Genomic DNA, 21,960 nt, shown 5'->3' on the forward strand with positions numbered 1-21,960 from the left:
TGAGGAAGCAGTCTCTCAATTGCTTCAGCGATGTCGCCCAACAACATGCCCATTAGATCCTGTCCCGTCCACTCTTCTACAGTCTATCTCACCCGCTGTTCTACCAGCAGACACACATGTATTTAATGCTTCACTCAGTTCTGGAATAGTTCCTTATTCTTTTAAACAGGCTAGGGTTACACCTCTGCTAAAGAAAAAGTACACTTAATCCAACTGAGGTGAAGAACTACAGACCTGTCTCCCTTCTTCCTTTCTTGTCAAAGGTTTTGGAGAAAGTGGTCTTCAAGCAAGTTTGTGACTTTCTTCATCAGAATAATCTACTAGACCCTATACAGTCTGGTTTCAAGAGTGGTCATTCTACTGAAACTGCTCTTCTGTCTGTGACTGAAGCATTGAGAGTAGCTAAGTCCTCTGCTCAGTCATCAGTATTAATTCTACTAGATTTATCTGCAGCCTTTGATACTGTTAACCATGACATTCTCCTATCTATACTATCTGAACTGGGAATTTCTGGAAAAGCTCTTGACTGGTTTGAATCTTACCTTAAAGGGCGTTCTTTCAACGTGTCTTGGCAGGGACAGGTATCTAAGTCTCATGACCTCACCACAGGTGTGCCTCAGGGATCAGTATTAGGACCCTTGCTTTTCTCTATTTACACCACTTCCTTAGGTGATACCATTCGCTCCCATGGATTTGACCATCACTGTTATGCAGACGACACTCAACTTTACCGGTCTTTCCCACCTGATGACTCTAGTGTTTCCCACCGGATTTCTGCATGCCTTAAGGATATTTCAGCCTGGATGAAAGATCGGCACCTTCAGCAATCTCTCAAAAAACAGAGTTTTTGGTGTTTCCAACTAAAACAGCTATTCCCCAACAGATTAACATCCAGCTTGACTCAACTTCACCGACCCCAACTAGATCGGCACGAAACTTGGGCGTTGTAATTGATGACCGACTTAACTTCTCTGAGCATATAGCTTCTATTGCAAAATCATGTCGGTTTATGCTTTACAACATTAGGAAGATCATACCAGACACAAGATTCTACACAACTTCTTGTTCAGACCATGGTCATCTCTAAGCTGGACTATTGTAATTCACTATTAGCTGGCTTACCCGCTTGTGTAACAAGATCATTACAGCTGATTCAAAATGCTGGAGCACGCCTGGTCTTCAATCAGCCAAAGAGGACACATGTAACTCCTCTCCTAGTTACTCTCCATTGGCTCCCTATAGTAGCCAGAATTAAATTTAAATCTCTCACTTTGGCCTATAGGACACTAACTAGATCTGCTCCTAGATATTTTAATTCAATAATCAAGCCTTACATCCCCAACCGCCCACTGCGGTCTTCTGGTGAGCGTATGTTGTGTCGACCAGTCATGAAAAACTGGGTCTAATTCCAGACTCTTTTCTTCAGTGGTTCCATGTTGGTGGAATGAACTGCCCAGTGCTCTCCGTTCCTGTGGTAGTTTTGGGTCGCTTAAGAGGGGTCTAAAGACATTCCTATTCAACATATACTTAGTTGTTTAAGCGCTTATGTGTTATGGTTTATATAATGTTGTTTTATTTTAATTGGGCTGTTAATTAATTTGACATTATTGTTTATTATTGATATTCTCCTTAATGTAGTCTTAGCACGTCATTGTTTTTATATTATTGATTGAATTGACATTATTGTTTTTATTATTGCCTTTCCCCTTTTTTACATTGCTTTTTATTAGGCTATTGCTTGAATTGATATTATTGTGTACTACAACTATTCTCCTTACTATATTTGACCTACATTTTAATCTATTCCCTGTTCAATTTTAAATATTATTATGTTGTTTTGTATTTATGTGTCGCTTTGGACAAAGGCGTCTGCTAAATCCATAACCATAACCATAAACTCCTCTGGCCCTTCAGGTTGACCTGGCTTCAGGACTTCAGGACAATACTGACTGTCTACAACTTCAAGGACTGGATTCAGATACTCAGTTATGAATTAAGCAGTTTGTGAGTCCGTACATTCACTACATATTGGTAAAGTATAGGGGCAGTGGTGGTCTAGTGGTCATGAGTTTGTGGCTGCCACTTCTGTGCCCCTAAGCGAGGACTAGAACCCTCAACAGGGATACAGGGAGGCTACACCGGGTCAGCAACTGAAGTGCTCCATTCGCGTAGTGCAAAAACACTGGTCTAATTTTTTTGAACGCACACGCCACCAATACGTCTGGTGTAGCCAGGTCCATTGGTCATAGTGGAAGCTAATTGTTGCAGCAGATGCTCTGCGAACGAAACGCTTCAGTTACGTGTCCGGTGTAGCGTCCCTGTTAAATGGAACTATCATCCCCTGGAACTACTGTCCTTGGATCACTAGAAACTCACTAAATAACAAATAAAGTTACGTAATAGCAACTTCAAGCATCCCCTCACCAGAAGCACTCTGACGGCCATCATGGCTGCAGCCCCAGTGGACACAGTGCTGTCCATCAGGATCACGTAGTCCTCAGTGATGTCCTTTGGCAGGCGCAGGTAGTGGAGCTGTAAGAGAGAGAAACAACCATAAAGCTACAATAGCACTTTACACAAAGGCTTCCTTACTCATCACTCATTAAATAACTTTGCTAAATTAGTTACTTGTACCACAGCTTGACTCGTTATGCCCGTTATGCTTCTACTTGTCAATGTGATCGCATTACAGTACCACCTCTGCAGTCCATTATGTACGGCTACTGGAACAGTCATCAATAATCTCCATACTTAATGTTAGAGAATGAATTGCTTGAGTTAATGGCTCGTTTTATTTTTGCGTTGATTGGCTATTGAAGGAGTCTTGTATATAAATCAAACATCAACAGGCCAAACAAATATTAAAATTCTGCATTGGACACGCATCATTGACAGCAAAGTTAATGGCTTAACGTAAAACACTGCAAAACTGTTGCAAGGTGTTTGTATTGCAGCTGAACATAAGGTCATTGGTTAGCTGTAGGCTTGACAAATGGCTTGGACTGAGGACAAAAAGGACTGATATGGCACGGATAAGAAAATGCATGGGACAGGAGGTTTATGACTTATGTTTGTTTGTGTGTTTGTTTGTGTGTTTGTGTGTGTGTGTGTGTGTGTGTGTGTGTGTGAGAGAGTGAGAGAGAGAGAGAGAGAGAGGGCATGAAAGAGTATGTAACTGGGTGTGTGGAGTGCAGCATAGATCAGCAGGCAGCAGACAGCGTGTGTGTTATAGTTTGTTTATGTGTGCTGGCGTTGTGGGATAAATCAAACGCGCCCCCTTTTCAAGGATGTCAACACAAGGACACATGTAACCTCTTCACTCATACATTAGCTCTCTAAGCTAACAAAGAGCAAGACTGATGGAAAAGCTCATGGACATGGGGCAACAGTTTGCAGTACACAAATCCTCTTTGACTGGACTGACGTCCAGCTGAACTACTATAGGAAGACCACAAGTATAAGTATAAGTATAAGTATATATACTCTTTTGATCCTGTGAGGGAAATTTGGTCTCTGCATTTATCCCAATCCGTGAATTAGTGAAACACACTCAGCACACAGTGAACACAGAGTGAGGTGAAGCACACACTAATCCTGACTCAGTGAGCTGCCTGCTACAGCGGCGCTCGAGAAGCAGTGAGGGGTTAGGTGCCTTGCTCAAGGGCACTTCAGCCATTCCTACTGGTCGGGGTTCAAACCGGCAACACTCCGGTTACAGGTCCGAAGCTCTAACCAGTAGGCCACGGCTGCCGGGGTGGAATTTCAACTGTGTGGTTTAGTGACAATTTATGTTAATAGCAACTGGTACGCCTCGAAAAAGAAGAGCCTTTGGACTATGTTTTGTTAGGTGACGAAACTTCTAGGTTCTTCTATTAGGAAGTTTATCACTTCCTCTGGGTCAGCTTGCCCAGGTCTGTCTGGACTACATGCAGTACTTGAGGTGCCCCCCCAACTCCCTCTGGTTCAGGGTATCAACAATGAGGAATACAAAAAGAAAACACAATAGAAAACATTCCTCCATAGTTTTCTTTTGTGAAAGTGTGTGTGGTGCGATACCTCGGGTTCTCCAGTGTCGTGATTGGTTTGGATGAGGATCTTCCCCAGACGGATGTCCTTACAGACGGCCATCAGGGCCTGCTCCATCGTCTCGCCTGCTCGCAAGATAGACACCCCACTGATCTACACACACACACACACACACACACACACACACACACACACACACACACACACACACACACACACTGCCAACATTACCTGCATACAGTGGTCCCTTACTTTTCTAATGTATAACCGTCCAAACCACACAACCTCAAAACACACACATGCCTAATCATAAAGCACATCACATCATAAATACCGGTCCAACATCTACTGGTCCAAAACGGATCCCATTTTTAAAAGTGCACAATTGAGTTGGGGTCTTATCAATAAAATCACTATAGTAACACCCCCAATTATCACCACTTTTGTTCAGAAATTCTAAAACAACGATGTTTTTTAACACTTCAAAATAACGTTTGCTAAATTAACCTGACATTTTTCAGTAGCCATAGGTGTGTAGATTTGAACAAAATCTGGTTTGTTTGTTAACGGGAGCATTTACTGCCTGAAATATCCAATTTTGTTTACCACGCTCGGAGTTACAGTGCTGGCCTGATGGGTCGCCTATTTACACCGTTTCAACGGCACATGAACGGTTAGACCGAGAATTCTCGTCGTGAAATTAAAATTCCACTGGAGCTCCAAGCGGTTGTGTACACGCAGCCTTACAACACTGTCTACAGCTCTTTGAGTCACGGTAAAATGTCATTTTTGGTACATAGCTAATTTAGATACACCTATGGTGTGGGTGGTTGCGTTTCTTTAGGAGTCTGCTGTCTTGGTTTGTATAGAAATTGATATTAAGTGACACATACACGCAAGACGGTGGAAATACGGGACCGACGGTAATAGGGGGAGTTACGATACAGACCCTTACCACTGGGGCTGTGCTACCAACACTATCAAAGGACGTTTCCAGAAAAACAAACATACCCTTTTTCCACTGAGCCTCTTCCCCTCATAGATGGCCCCTTGAGGCGTCTCCACAGACACAGGCTGCATGGGACATGGAAATAAAAAAACATGTTAGCAAAATCTTGACTCAGGAACAACAACAAACCTTCCACATGCAGACTTCCATTAACCACAACATTTTAACATCCCATTTACATTTCTGGTAATTATAAATCACCGCCCTTCCCGACCTCTCCTTCAATACACCAGCCTCTATCAAAGACCCATTAAGTCTGACACAGCCTCAATATAATGACATCTACCAGATAGCCATGGCTTCCCTGTTGTCAGTAGTGCAGAGCGGAGTAGCTGTAGTATAATGGAGGTCAGTGGTGCAGAGCAGAGTAGCTCTGTAGTATAATGGAGGTCAGTGGTGCAGAGTAGCTCTGTAGTATAATGGAGGTCAGTGGGCTGAGTGGAGTAGCTCTGTAGTATAATGGAGGTCAGTGGGCTGAGTGGAGTAGCTCTGTAGTATAATGGAGGTCAGTGGGCTGAGTGGAGTAGCTCTGTAGTATAATGGAGGTCAGTGGTGCAGAGTGGAGTAGCTCTGTAGTATAATGGAGGTCAGTGGGCTGAATGAAGGGCCGCTGGACTCACCTTGAGGGGCAGAAAGGAGAGAGCCCTCTCAATCAGCAGCCTCATTAATCGCTTGGAGTAGAAAATGAATTCATCGCGGTTCGTGTCCTTATTCCTACGAGGGGACGGGGGGGGGGGGGGGGGTTGAGGAACAGACAGGTGATTTACCTTTGCAGGAGAAAAAGAAGTGGCAACTTTATGGAGGATCATTTTTAGCCTCTGTGAAGGGTCAGATGAGGACGCTGCAGGGGGGCAGTGGCTGAAAGTGGCCCGACTCCCAAGTGTCTGATTCCTACCAATGGTCATTCATCTCTGAATGCTCTACACAAAATTCTCCACATGGTGCAAGGTCCTTAGATGCATGTTTAAGATAGTGAACACGTGTGAGCACAGTACCCTGTGGTCTTGTGTGGTATGAGGTACGTGTAAACGATAGAACAGTGAGCATACGATCACAGCTGTTCTTCTTTAACATCCAGCCTGCCATGCTTCTGAGCTATTGGGGATTGTACCTGATGATGGTGTGCATGCCGCGGACCTGCGGTGTGCTTTCCAGGACCGTGAGGGTCTTGGGTAGCGGCTGGCCCTGATGCGCTGTGGCCAGGGCTGACCTGTCAGCAGACACATTAGGGGATTGTGGTTGGTCAGTTGGTCATGAAATGCAAGGTGAAATATACTTTTTTTTTACAACAAAACGCAAACCTGTAACATAAGGGTAAAGAGGAGGGGAAGTGAACCCCCAAGAGAGTTTCCTATTCCTCCTCTTTTACCTTTTTATCATGTTGACGTTTTGACATTAAAAATGTCAGGGTGTCAGTGACAAGTCAGGTTACACTGCAGGGTGTTAATCCAGAAGAGCTGACAAAAGCGATGTGCCACACTGGGGTTATAGATCACCACACGTTTAGAGTCAAATGATCATAGGTGGTGTTTTAATGCAGCACAAACAAGTCAATTGTGACTAACCTTTAACAAATAGATGTTAATGGCTATGTGCCTATGTCAATTAAAATATGCCATTTAACATACTTCCAAAACACACAATCAATCATATGAATGACTAATGTAGTAGAAATGCTTTGTCTTGGTCATGCATTAAACATTGTTGATGCCAGCACTCAAACACTCTCTAGCCTACTCCCTTTAGTTTGGATACCATGTGGTGGTTTCATGGACCTACAATCAACTACCAGCCATCAAACATCTAATCTAGGTGATATTCTAGACAGCATGACCATAATCCTATACTCCTGGACTTGTGAGTTGTAGGCAAAACTCAAAATTAAAATGAAATTATATAAGGTATAAGTGCTGTAGCAAACAGAAATCATACAGATGCTACATGTCGTCTAACAATCTGATTTACAATTCAACTAATTGGTAGCATAGAGCCACCTTGGTCAAGTCGAAATCAGTCAAATATGAGTTCAAAATTGAGCTAATTTCTTCTTTGGCAATAATCAAATCCTGGAGTATTTCAGTGTGCTTTAAATATGAGACTTCATTATGAGACATGCCCATGAGACCACCAATACGTATCTGGCAACAAAATGTGCCAAATCCTAATTGGATAAAAAAATAAAAGTTAGTAATTAAAATAACTATCATTAGATTAAAAATGTAAGAATTTCACATTGATGAACTTTGTTAAATAAGATAAGGGAGATCACAACAACAAAGATGCAGGAATTTATTCTCACATATCCCCACGCTGCTTCCTCTGGAGAAGATGACAAATATTCATTGACGTACATAGGGGAGCGCAAAAGACAGAAAACAGGAGACAGAAAGAGACAGACACAGGAAGAAGTAGAGAGAGAGAGAGAGAGAGAGAGAGAGAGAGAGAGAGAGAGAGAGAGAGAGAGAGAGAGAGAGAGAGAGAGAGAGAGAGAGAGAAAGGGATGGGAGAGAGAAAAGAGAAACAACAAGAGGGAAAAAGAACGTCCCAAATTAGAGCTCAGTCACTTGGTTGTGGCACCGAGTCTGTCGCCGCACTGAGAGGGGATCCCCCCAGGACCAAAGGGGAGAGGAGACCCCCTCTCACTTTGGGGTGTAGGGATGCTTTCAGGGTGGGGTGGTGCTTGATTCAGACCAGTGGTGGAGCAACAGAATTTGAAGCTAAAACTTAACATGATTAACTAAAAAAAAAAATGAATTACAGACAGTTTCCTGTACATGGATTAAGCCTAGTCCTAGATTAAAGAGAATTTTTCTTTTAGTCCAGGACTAGACTTAATCCATCTATTGGAAACTGGCCATGTTATCTGTGAAGGAATTCAGCTATGGAGGTCATAAAGAGACCTAGTTGCAGAGTGCAATGATTGCTGCCTGTTTACCAAGTGAAGATGTTCAGATTAGCCACCAGTCTCTGAAATACACATCCACCCCTCCCTCATGTTAGCGCCTGCTGCCAAAAACAGCTGTTTCTTCAGGAGAGACAAATGGAACACCGCTCTTTGGCCAACTAAGACGTTTTCCCCATAGCTCCCCCACTCAACCTGCCAGGTCTTTTTCCCCATAGCTCCCCACTCACCCAACCTGCCAGATCTCTTTCCCCATAGCTCCCCACTCACCCAACCTGCCAGGTCTTTTCCCCCATAGCTCCCCACTCACCCAACCTGGCAGGTCTTTTTCCCCATTGCTCCCCACTCACCCAACCTGGCAGGTCTTTTTCCCCATAGCTCCCCACTCACCCAACCTGGCAGGTCGTTTTCCCCATAGCTCCCCACTCACCCAACCTGGCAGGTCTTTTTCCCCATAGCTCCCCACTCACCCAACCTGGCAGGTTGTTTTCCCCATAGCTCCCCACTCACCCAACCTGGCAGGTCTTTTAAAAGTTAATCATAAAATTCATTCCTGATCGCTCATTAATGAGGTGATAACAGAGACTCATCATGGCTGCCTTGGCCATAATCATTAAAAGCTCAGCTACAGTGCTCCATCTCTTCCTCCCCCACCCCACCCAACTGGGAGCTCTTAGTGAGGAGACCATACAGGGCATGTGTCCTTTTTGTCTCTCCTGCTCAGGAGTACATTTCCCATTAGCGTTGCGAAACAACCATTGTGGTAGCTACGTGAAAGGGTTAAAAAAAAAAAAAAAAAAAACTACAGAATTATTGTCACTGTTTATCATTCAATGGCAGTAGTTAGGGTGCTTAACGATGGGAAACGCACCCGAGCCTGATATTTGAGGAATGATGAACGTTAAGAAAGAAGGCAATGGAGGAGGTGGAAGAGCGGGATAAGAGATGACGAGGGAGGAAGGTGGACGCCATACCTCACGGTGCTTTCACGCTGAGATGTTAAGAGAGCGTTCGGTCGAGTGTGGGAGGGGGGGGATTTAGCAAGCGGTTCGTTACGAAGGGTACACGCAGGGGTGGGAGGGGGTTTTGGGTGGGAGAGAAAATAAAAACAACAATAAAAAACAGAACTCATGAAAATGGAGTGCAGAATGAACCCGAGTCTTAAATCAACGAGTCATTCAGTTAGAACACCGACTTCACATGTAAGATAATGCAGTGCAATGCAAAAATTCTGGACAACGGGAGAATTTCCCTGTCCAACATGAACTACTATGTGGCTCTAAGTTAAATAAAGTTGACTGGTATTTAGCAGACGCCTTTATTCAAAGCAACACAGACTCCCAATGGCATTAGGTAGTGACGATACCGCTGCTCCACCATGCCCTCAAAATACAAGTAATGCAACCCATACATCAGAAGACTTGAAGATTTGGGACAGATTCTTGAAAGATTGGAGTCTTTTAACTAATGCCATTCAAGCTTTACTAAAAAGACTAAAATCTTTCAAGAATCTTTCCCAAATCTTGTCAAAGTCTTCTGGTGTAAGGATGGCTTAAGCGAACAGACATTGTTTTGATCACAGGTGACATGATAAAGTCACGTCATCACTCAAAAAATGTCTTGATTAAATGCATGAGACATGTGACTCAACACTAGTAGGTAACATGTTGAGACTCTGTTCTGATCAAACTGACACATAGTGCTCTGTGGTAGAAAATATGCTAATACAAAATCTTATTTTGCACAATAGTGAGTGCAAGCCATTTCCATAGTGTTTGTCTAGCTCTTTTGGCAAAGTCGCACTGATTGATTCTACCCGTTATTTAGTCAAAAAGCCTGGAAGGTCACTGTCCACAGACAATGGTCCAGGATGATGAAGGGCTTACGACTGAGCATAAATTCTACTTAGGTTTCTGCATTGGGGGGCGAACGGGGCTGCGAGCCGTGGTCACGAGTCTCTGCAGTGGTGCTTTATGACATCTTTCTCTCTGTCGGCAGAGGGCCACGCTTCATTAGCTGTAATCAGTCACCTCCTCCCCCAGCCCGATGGATCCCTGGAGGAGCATCACTCCCACCGCATTATCTGGCTTTTCTATCTTTCTTTTAGCATTTCCCTCTCTCTCTTTCTCTCTCTCTCTCTCTCTCTCTCGCTCTGTCTCTCCTGAGAGATAATTCATGACTTGATAAACACCGTCAAGCAAGGAATGGGACTTCATTCAGGAAGAATCTTTAATGCCTGGCTTTTTTTTCAAGCACGAAGAGCATTTGTTAATGTGCATGCCTGGTGCACACTCATATTAGTGTGTAAATGAGGGTTTATGGGAGAGTGAAAGGAGAGTCCGACTCTATGGTAAGCTAAAGATGGTGAATCCCATCCAGACTGCACTTACAGGCTCTGGCCCTTCCTACATGAGCCTGGACAGTGATTGAATGCAACAGAAACCAGTCCTTTTCATGAAGGTCCCAGGTCGAGACGTTCCATCTTGTCTTTAACTAAGAGCTACAGCCTGTCGCGTTAATGTTAGGCCCCTCATGATGGATGGCAGACGAGGGCTGAGGCCATAAAAAGAAGCCGCCGTTCCAGCGATCGCAGAGCAGAAGGGTGCTGATGACAGCCTAGCGAAGGTCTGCTTGAGTAAGATCCCGGAGTATAAGGCATCACTGATGAGACACAGTTGCCTGCTCCTCTCTATATGCCTCGAGTCGTAATAGTCTTTTGCTCTTATGATCATTGCTTTGTACCATCTGCTAATGTGTGGCTGCAGTAGACATTAGCCCACTGGTAAACCTTGTATGTGTGTGTGCGTGCGTATGTGCGCGTCACTGTACTGTCGATGAGGGAAACAGGCCACTAGGGGGAGCCTGTACTTCAATGATTCCAATCACAGCCAAGGGAGGCGATGGTAAATGTAAACATCTTTGCCCTCATTGGCATAGTTGTTAAAAAAAACAAATTTTTCAGTAGCAATGACATAGACAGCAAAGATGTTAACACTACCAGCATGATTCTTGGGCAAACTACAGGCAAACTTTTTGCCATCCAGTGAAATATCACATTAGCTATGTATCTACTGTCAAGCTCAGAAAGAACTGTACTAATAGTCATAAAATGCATAATAATACATCTGGTCATAAATTCACATTGTATTCATTTTGAGAGTTGATTATTACAACACGTCATAGTATGATATTATGACATGGGTTGCATGAAAAAAACAAACAAACATGCATAACACAAATTCCAGGGAGGTTATATTTGAGCATCAACACTTGATGATGTTATTGTAAAAAACACACCACAAAGGACAGAGAAAGAAGTCTGGGTGACATACCTTCTCCAGCTGGCTGTGCACATGCTGCACGATCAGATCTAGAGCCACAAAGTTCTCGCCCCCTGCAGCACAGACAACACCATACATCCTGTGAGTACTTTGGCCATTTCGTCCACAGAACGATAGAGGAAAATGTGTGTTAAAATTGGTCCTAATGATGGGTGTGCAAAAAAACATAGCAAACAACTCTGACGTACCCCTGGGGACGACAATGTCTGCCACCTGAACAGAGGGCTCGATGTATTGCTCAAATGCCGGCTTCACAAACTTATTGTATTGCTTGATGACGCCAGTGATGTCACGACCCCGCTCTGATATGTCCCTCTTGAGACGACGTACCAGGCGGATGTCTGAATCCGTGTCAACAAACACCTTCATGTCTAGTGTCTATTTGAGGGGGGGGTTAGGAGCAAGAACAGGGGGTCATCCAATGCATTTCTGACAAAACACTCACAGTCCTCAGTGTGCCATTTTGCAATGAGGTTAATACTGCAACAAATGATCTGCTTTTGCCAAGCAGAACAAAGTTTCAATGGATTCACACAGCACAAAATCATTCTCGGTTTTCTAAGAAACAATACTTAATTTAACATTGATTTTAGCTTTCAGATACACCACACATCTCTATTCTGCATCAAGGACTACATCTATTGTCAGCTGTGTTGGATCGGAACTACACATGCAGGAGGGGAACAGTTCAATTCTTTCACCTCAGCAAAAAGTTAGAACCGATGGCTGCAATGTTACACTGAATAAGGGGGGAAAAATGCAACTACCCCCAAATGGTGTATAGATGGCAATGACACAGACGGAAGTGTAAATCAAAGACACAACTAGACAGCCAAAACTCACTAAATCAGACATCCCAAACACACACTCCTACTCTCACACACACACACATACACAAACAGCAGTGCAAGCAGACCTGTCAGCTTGAGAGAGGGCCAAGGATGAAGTGTGTGCTGTGCACCATGAGAAAAAAAGGTTCACATAAAAAGGCCCCGAATACTACCAGTACAGAGGCCATGGCAGTCCATCACACTGTAACGCCAGGCCCCTTTCCACGATCACCTCAGCCTCACACATATCTCCCCTTTAGACGGCTTTTAAAGCGGGGATAACCCCCAACACACTCCCTTTCACCAGCCATCTCCTTGAATTTCTCCTTGGGGATCAATAAAGTATCTATCTATCTATCTATCTATCTATCTATCTATCTATCTATCTATCTATCCTACAGCTGCCATACGAGTTAGAGATAAGAATGCTGCGGACAGTGAAATATTTGTTTGCGTGCCGTACATGTTCCCAGCCAGCACAAGGGAAGGTCGTATCCAAAAATAGGCACTTGGAAAATAGTGAGCAACATTTGGCGGTAAAGAGGCCCAGGAGAGCAGGTTCCTGGGGTGGTGGTAGGGGGTTCCTGTTAACAAGCGAGATGGGGAAAACACAAAACACTGTGCATTATTCTTAGTTGTCCCTCAAGTCATCCATAACAAAACAAAAAAAGTTTGGGGTGATGAATCACTTCTAAACAGAGCGGCTTTTGCTGAGGCTCGTACAATTACTCGCTTGTTAAATTGGTATGGATCTCTTAAAGCGCTTTCTCTCCGAACGATCGGTCCACACAAAAGAGCCAGTGGAGTATTGCTGCGGATGAATGAAAAAGGTCTTGCCCAGACCAGAAGAGAAGGGGGCAAAAAGAAAACTTGACTTCTGACTCATGACTGAGTGTCATTGAGTCACTGATTTACAAGCAGAGATTCCTTGGACCAATAATGATCAATCGAGAACAGAATCTGTTCTTGTTTTTTTCTTGGTGGTGGATCGCAACACTCACATGTTACTCTCAATGGATGTCAAGAGCAAGAATGGCATCATTAAGTGGGAGAAGGGGGTTGGATTAATCGAGAATAGCAACCGAAATAGCATGTCGAAAACTGGGTCTCGCCTTCTTAAATTTTTAGCATTCAAATGAAAATGTTTTCAGCTTAATATTACACTACTAGAGTAACCACATTACAAAAACAGTTGATCCCACTCCAACGCATTGATTTTCTTATCCTTTCTATCCTTTTGATTTTATCATTATATTTTATACTATATTTATATTATATTTTGAATGCTTGGTTCTTTGATTATGTTTCCAAAGCAAATAATAAAAAATACTAGGAGTTATAAATCAGCAAATTGCAGCACCACCACATTAATTATGATGCGGTCGAATCACATCCTGGAGCTCATGACTGAACGGAACAGTCAGATTAAATCGAGCTGGTGATTCCCACCCCATCACAGGTTGTTGCCGAGCCGACGTGCAAACCGAGAGCAAATCATTTCCTGCCAGTTCCTCCAGTGCAGCGGTGTGGCTCCATTCATCAGAGCTGCTGCCATCTCCACATGACTGGCAGGCTCATTAACCAACCACAGAGCTGGTACTGCAGCAATGGCGGTGGGAGCAGCAGTGGCGCCACCCAATGGAGAAGGGTAGCGCCTACATTCACTCACTCGTCTCTTCCTCACGAGAGCCTTAGAGCATTCACATGGTCATTCACTTGAAATCTGACACTAGCGCTGTCCCTCCCTCTCCTCTCCTTTCCTCTCTCATTCTCTCTGAGACTTCTCTTTCACTCCCTTTTGTCCCCCTGCACACTCCACTTCAGTTCCTTAGTAATCCTCTCCCACTCCGACTCCTAACTCTTTTCAACATCTCCTGTGTGACATGAACATCTCCTGTTCTCCATCCTAGATTCCAACCCCAACCCTTTTGGGAACATGATGAGAATTAAAAAAATGTTTAAGAGATAAACAGAACACGTCCTTACCTTCAACAGCTCCTTGTTGGCAAACGCCAAGATCCCTTCAAATATGACAACATTGGCCCCATACACATTTTTCTGTAAAACATAAATTAAGCACATAATTCAGCCCATAAACCAGAATCAGAATAGGATTTTCCTCCTGCATATTGCCGGTGTTCTGTCGAAATGCCGGTGTTATCCACTCATTAAAACATCCTACCGAGGCCTAATGTGCCGCTGCCTTCTAAAAAGGTCATAATCCACTGTAAAAAATCTTCATGCTCGAATCTTCACATTCGACCACGAACACCTGTCATGTTATCCTACCTTATATTTTATCCCTCAGTCGATAATGCTGGGATTCTGTCTGCTAATCACTGAGTTTCTTATTCTTAACCGCAGATGAAACGTCAATACGTTGGTATTGAAATTATAGACAGTATATGAAGTATAGAAAACCAGCGCTTAATAAAAACCTTGAGACAGCTAATGTTATTAGTTTGTTGTATTTAGAATGGTTGGACATCTCAACAAGGCAGGCTAATTCAACGGCCTGCACTAGTACCAGGCTGCCATCTAAAGGGCAAACCTGCTGCCAAGGGAGGCTCCAGGGGAGATACTGGGATACAGTCGATTTCTGAGGGCATAGAATTCCTAGAAGTCGACTCCACACCCAACACTCCTTCGTGCCAGGACATGCTTACAACAAAGCCAAGACTTAAATCATCGCCATCTCTTCTGGCTGCTGAGAGTTTTCCCCTCTCTCCCTCTTGTTCTCCCTCGCCGACCTGCTTCTCTGATTTACAGTGCTAATCGAGGCGATGTGCTCAGTGTAATTACCCTACTCCACGGCTATCTGCCAGGAGGATAATGTGATTATTCTTCGATTCTTTTTACCCCCATCCCCCCACCACACACACACACACACACACACACACACACACACACACACACACACACACACACACACGAGACAATCTTCAGAAATTCTTCAGATGAGCTGTGCTAGACTGCAACTGCCATGACTGAGGGAGAAGATGTGGTGGGCCGAGAAAATGGTGCCAAGCTGCATAGATGAGGTGAAACGAGTGAGGATACCGAGGGCTGACTCCAATGAGATGACAATGCACCATATATGGCCACTCCGTCACGCTCCTGTTTCTTTTTGTGGTCCTGCTGCCGCGTGACTTTAGTGGCGTCACGATGCCATTAAAGCAGAGAAGAGAGGAAAGAGGACTGTCAATGGGCAGTTCATCTTCCAATCGATCCCTCGGAAACGAGGGGTCGTGCACACAAAAGTATGCACGAGAGTGGCCGAAACTGGTCCCTTCCAGTCGATTCCGCCCCATTCCGTCACTGAATACACCTCCTGGAACTCTAATCGACTTCTAAGAGACTGCAGTTGGTTGCTGTGACCCCTGGAATTCTGCTGGCTATGGGGGACAGATGAAGAGTCACTCTTCTTGTTCATAAGAGGGTGATTAAAATCGAAGCACTTCCACTTCCATCCATAAACATTTGCCTGGGGCCCGCAGAAGCCCCTGGCTAAGTTTATAGGGGCTCCCAGGTAGAGCAGAGAGGGATAATTGCATTTACTGCACCTGGAAAACAATCGTAAAACGAAAAACGTGTCCCCGTGCCAACACCTTAAATTCCAGAGTCTCAAAAATAAAACTGCTTCAGTCCTCTCAGCCATGAAATTGCATTGAGACGCGATAGCATAAAAGCAACGACAGAATCGTTTTTCATAAATGCATTCACATTCACAGGTCTGGAACCACAATATGTCTTATTACTTTCCACTTAATGATTAAGATTCATAATTCATTGGCAACAGAAAATTGCACCAAATGCTGCAGGTAGTTGAAACTCGGCCATGAAGATATTATGGGCTCTAATTTAAATGCCTGGCAAAGTGTGAGGTCTAAAGTCTAACTAAAGCCAATTTAATAACCACGCCAAATCTATTTGATATTTTAATATGAGCAGGATCCTAAGCACAAAAATCAGTGGGTGAAGTCATAACTCATGCATGCCACTTTGCACCTTACCCCGACTCTAAATTAGGGCCCCATGTCCACAATAAAGCTTTCTTACCAATATAGATTAATTCTATCAGGACAGGACATATCAAAATAATTACATGTGTACCATTTCAAACATGACTAGAGGCACATTCATTTAGCAGTTCACAAACACCTGTATTTTCCTCCACACCCAGTCCAATCTGACAATCCGCCAAACCCGATGAGAAAACTCTTGGCTCTTACCCACTCCTTCCGACGGCTGTGGCTGTTGAAGTCGTAGACGGGCACCTTGACGCTTTTGCCCTTCTTCAATTTTTTCAGCACGTTCACGAGCAGCTCAAAGTCGAAGGCGTCTGGATGGTCAAAATTGTACTCGTTCTTGGCTGCCAGCTCCTGTTCCTCTTTGGACAACACCTGCAGTGAAAGGGGCAAACAAACAAACAAAACAATAAACATTTATGGTGCTCACTACTACCCCATAGCATGGATTATTGATGTTAGAAATCAACCACACTCCTGTAGCACCATGAAACATAACAGAAAAAAAGAAATCAACTTAGCAGCCAAGCTAAGAACACTTTATTTAAAAACGCGTGTGGAATAAAACAGATGGATGATGGGTGAATGCGCCCTTGATCTGCTAATCATTACGAGGTTCGCCAATTAAAGAGCAAAATGGGGATTAATGGTGGGCAAAACAGGGGTGCAGGACAGAGCCAGAGGCACCCTGGCACACTGTGAGGCTCCACTACAGTGCCCACACATCGTGCTCGTAGCTCCCTTTTTAAGACAGCCCAACCAGATCATTAACATGATGTAATGGATCACAGGATGTGATTTGTCACAAGGACTTGTGTTTGATCGAGTGCCTAACCACACACCTGGCAGAACGTACTTTCTTCAAAAGTGTGACGCTTATAGCCAGAGGTGTGGACTTCAGTCACTCGATTCGATGACTCGAGTCGACTCGATTTTGATGACTTCAGACAGGACAAAATTAGAAATTACTTGCAACTCGACTTGGACTTCCATGCTATTGTCTCCAGACTTGACTCGGACTTTGCCACTTTAAATTCAAATAACTATTTCCTGTCCATATCAACTTCAGCCTCAAGTTCATCTAACATTACACCTGCAACGCAGTGTTATTTTGCATGGAATGCAGGGTCTCTTATCTACAGGATATGAGAAAGGAAATGGAATGATCATCACTGAACGTGCTCCCGTTTGTGGTCTGACTGAGTGGATCCTGTGATCTTGTGATGGATCCTCTGATCCTGTGATGTTCGTTGTATAGGGGAGCCTAAACAATTTAATTTGCTCCACGGGAGCTAACCGAAACTATCATGGAATAATCATCAATGACTGATGGCATTAGAAGGGGAAGGAGGGGGCAGGGGATAGCTGTACCTCGCCTCAGATCTTCCTACTGGAGTGGGGAATAGAGCATTACTAACGCAATTAGTGGGCTAAAGTCAAGCACACCACAAATTGCCTCCAAAAAAATACATTTCATTCATAATATTCATATGAGGCATGTAGCCACACAGGCAGAAACACAGACCCACTATTATGTTTTACTTTTTTACACAATGTCTTATGTAGGCCTATACGTCTAGAGCAGGAAGTATTACTGTTAATTTTATCATCTCCATTATGGGAAATTTAACATGACTGTTTCACTGTTACTCCGATCCCTGCTCATTTTTGTTGTGTGTAAGCCTAGTTTACCATTGCCATTCTAGTGCGCCATTACCTAATTTTCCAACATTACACATGTTTTTATTGAAATATACATTCTTAACAGGATGAATGATAACATTATGACACATTGTAAAGGCTATTCACTCACCCATCCAAATAGTCATTCACACACATCACTCCCTAACTCTCTCTCACACATACACACACACCTCACATGTGTAGCCTACCTCACCCTTCACTCAATTACAGTTGCTTTATCAGCATGACTGTTGGACATAGTATTGCCAGTTAGGAAACTCATTAAACATAAATGTACATGGTAAAATGACCCCTAATCCCAAGCTGTTGTCTGACAGGTGCAGAACTACAGGGGCTGAGCATTCTCCTCCAAGCACTTTGGGATGCCTGGAGGCTGGAGCCATAGTGCACAATGTCCCAAAATATTCTACATATTCTACATGCATTTGTAGCTGTGCTTGAACTTTAAACAGAAACAATGTTCATGCACACACCATTACCATGATGTTATGTATGGTATGTCTTCTTACAGCATACTGTGGGTAAAGTAGGGTCGTTTCTGCCAACTCCTTGCAAACTAATTCACTGCTTATTTTCACTTATTCTATCATATTTTGCTTATGTGTTCACTCCAAATTCTGTTCCACCCGTTTTTTAAAAAGGCATTCAGGACATGTTTGATGATGGTGGAGGTTATTGTCCAATGTTTATAACAGTATTAAATGGTTCCTAGAGTGTTACAAAAAATATATTGAACGGTCATTTGTATTTGATTATCTTCTGTCATAGACAATCATGAATTTACCTTGTAGAATGAGTCCATGGACAGCAGGACTACCCATGGTACATCTAGTGCTTCAATGATCTTATTGGCCACAGTGGTTTTCCCTGAGGCACTGCCTCCACACAAACCTGCAAAAACAAGCATACAGTACAAATCCATAAGAGAATTGTGGTTAAAAGGGATTTAAGTCTACCAAACAAGTTGCCTGAACAGACACCATGTCATCAAAGCACAAACTGAAATCCCTGACTGCTGATGTGACCTTAGAGCCCCCTTCATACCCTGTGAGAGACACTATGTTTTCTTATTTTTCCCCATTCCTCATTGATTTTCCTGCTCTCTCCTGTCTACGCGCTGGTTGTCATGTCCGCTCGGATGGATATATTCCTGCCTCCTACAGACTGAAGTCGTCGGCAGTCTCGGACAGAGGAGTCTCTCGTCTTTTTCCTCCCTTTTTGTTTTTTAAAAGGAACATTCGACCCAGGAACACCCGAGTGTGAAATAGTAACCCGTCAGCTGGACACAGCAGAAGCAGCACACTGAATACTAATGACTGTGGGGGCTAGTAGCCAGTGGAAACACCTCTGCCAATCAGCGACGCAGCAAAGCCACTCGTCCAAGCAAAGCTCTCCCTCTCGCTCATCTGATCTCAAGGCTCCTTCTTTCCAATTTCTCCCGTCTCGCTCCCCTTCTCTCCTGCATCTGTATAAGCGGTAGAAACGATGCCTAGTCTGGAGAACACCTTGCATGGTATAGTTTGACTCTCCTGTCCTATAAACTTTAAGTGTATTGCTTCAAAAGGGACGCAATAACAAACTAAAGGTTATACCCATCTCTGAGTAGGGAACTGCTAATACCTCCAGGGTACCACCATACCATCTCAACTCAAATCTTATCTTCACTCCTCTTCTTCTACCTACAGTATGTAACGTTAACTGATAATCTATCTTTTTAATTGAGTTCAAGCTGTGCCCTGTAAAGTGCTATGACTCATACTCTCATTATCTGTAACTACATTAACAAAACTGAATTGAATTGAAAGGTTTTTAGCTGAGCGATATATTGGGACTAATTACTGAAACATGTTTTTGTGGACTGACCAATGACAAATGCCTCCTTGAAAGTGGTCCCAGTGACATTGTACCAGGGTGGACGGCCCGCCGTGTAAATGGTCCTCTTGTTGGTCCGCAAGAGAGGTGGTTCGGTTTTACTCTGACTCGTGGCCCGCTTCTGTGGGGACAGTGAGGGCGTCGGGGGGCATCTGTGCTTCGACAGACCATCCATGGAATCATCTCCACTACCACTGCAGTATGAGACAAGAGATTAATGGCAAGAGAGGTATGAGACGTTTCTGAACCTACATGTACCGGTATGCAAGTTCACATATGTGAGATTATAATGATAAGTATAGTACATTTCCCATTAGCCATCAGACATGCCATGTCAACTCACTGTATACCCACTTTGAACTGAGCAGTTTGGTTACTGAGGACTGTCCAGTGGGCAGTGATGAGAGGATCCATGTGTTTAAGGATCGCCTCATGAACAAGTATCTACCCACCATTTTAATTAATATCAGTGCGGGATGAGGGAAAAGGTTTTAACTCTCATAACCCCCTTCCAGGAAACCACACAATGGCTCAGCCAACAGAGGATACTCGTCTGAGTAAGGCCGTCATCACTTGGGAGCGGGATACAGAATGGCGAAATAGTGATAGCCCCATCAGCCATAGCTAGCTTGCAAAGCCTGTAACGTCGTCACATCAAAGGCCACGGGGCCTCCTGGTTTCTATTGAGTGGTGTTAGTCAGTATAAACTGGAATTAAAGTATTGGATATATAATGTTAGCTGTATAGCTTTAAATTTCGTTGCTGTGACAGTCAAATATGGCAATAGATAAAACCGTATCCCCATCAATCGCAATTGCAGGCACTGTAGATTAAAGTACCGTGAAGAATTTTAGCAAGCAAGCTAGCTAGCTATGGCGGGACTCGAGTGAAGCTCACACTTTTCAGAGTTTTAATAATCTATTCATTAACGGATGCTTTACTTGGCATTGCTAAAAGTAATGTGAATAACAACATCACTCCCGTCACATCTACTGACAACGGACAAACACCTAACGCTCTGCTTCTACAGTGTGGCCACGCGTTATCACGCCACGTAACGTACCATACACACTAGCCTGACCACAAGCTTGTACAACATACGCAGGCACTTGTATCAACGCTGGACGGGTTAATCTTTTGTAATAGAATAATTTACCTATCTACTAACATTACACAACAACGGGAGTAAGATTCTGTATCTTAGATCAATTATATTTAGTACAGCCGATTCCTTTAATCCGTTTTACAGCAAGCTAACAAGCTAAGCCGCAATCGGTCCAGCTTTTGAAAAAAAGCTCATCATATAGGCTACTAAAGAAAAGGCCGATTATTTAATAGTTTTGACAAAATAATTACCTGTCAGACCTAGAAATCGACCGATCTTCGTCGTCTCCCTCCTCCTTTGGTTGCATCTGCACATCGGCTTGGTTCATTGTCACTGCCATGTTTTCATGTCAGGCAGCGTGTACACACACCGACGAAGCGGAAGTACGCTGACGTCATCGAGCACATTTTAGGCGCACAGCTGAGTTTGCATTCTGAAGTTTAACGTGGATGTCTACAATCCTTTCGGCAGTGACCATTAGTAAGTTTCCTAATTGATCTAATCAAGTCCGTCAGTGAGAAAACGAACATAATTTGGGAACGATGTAAGATGCACAGCCTTATGGTTATGGTTCAGTTGATTTATTAAAGTGCTCATTTCATTGAGGACGATTATGGACCAGTCAGGAGTAAAGTATTATCTAAGATTACACAGATTATACACGGTATGCATGAGCGAATACGGGGCTAATTTATTTAGCCGACTTTCACGACAAACATCCTCGAGGTTGCATGCCTAGTAGGTACTTTCTAGTTCGAACTCACAAAGAGCAGAAACGTTGGCAATTTTAGAAATCAATCTCTGATTCTGAATATGAACCATAATAACTATAACCATAAGGATGTGCGTCTTACATCGTTCCTAAAATATAAATGCAGCATAGGCTGTTCGTTTTCTCACTGGCAGGCTTGATCAGATATATTAGGAAACGGATGCTCACCTGCAGAAAGGATTCTACCAGACAACGATTAACAAATAATGGAGTTTATCGATTTTACTTCATGCACTTGCCTTAAAAGAAGAAACACCTCTTTATAGAACAGATCGTGGGGGAAATAGTTTACATGTGAATTGGTGTCGTGCAGCTCATTCCAAAGACATTGCAAAATGCACGTGGAGGTGCGTCACGTCAAGCTCTTGCGA

At 43.5% G+C, this 21,960-nt stretch overlaps 1 protein-coding gene across 3 annotated transcripts; it reads right to left on the reverse strand.

Moving 5' to 3' along the window:
* Window positions 1-2,424: 2,424 nt before the first annotated feature.
* On the reverse strand, window positions 2,425-21,196 carry si:ch211-243j20.2 (uridine-cytidine kinase-like 1; the record flags this gene model as incomplete). Of its 3 annotated transcripts, none has more annotated exon segments than XM_048251255.1 (13): window positions 2,425-2,532; window positions 4,057-4,179; window positions 5,038-5,100; window positions 5,656-5,749; window positions 6,147-6,245; window positions 7,335-7,354; window positions 11,270-11,331; window positions 11,467-11,656; window positions 14,095-14,166; window positions 16,341-16,511; window positions 18,625-18,731; window positions 19,704-19,906; window positions 21,078-21,196. In XM_048251255.1, coding segments are annotated over 13 exon segments (1,392 nt in total), but the record flags the coding sequence as incomplete, so codon positions are not given.
* Between the last annotated feature and the right edge of the window lie 764 nt (window positions 21,197-21,960).

This window comes from Alosa alosa, chromosome 8 (assembly GCF_017589495.1).
Source record: "Alosa alosa isolate M-15738 ecotype Scorff River chromosome 8, AALO_Geno_1.1, whole genome shotgun sequence".
Classification (NCBI taxonomy): Eukaryota; Metazoa; Chordata; class Actinopteri; order Clupeiformes; family Clupeidae; genus Alosa; species Alosa alosa.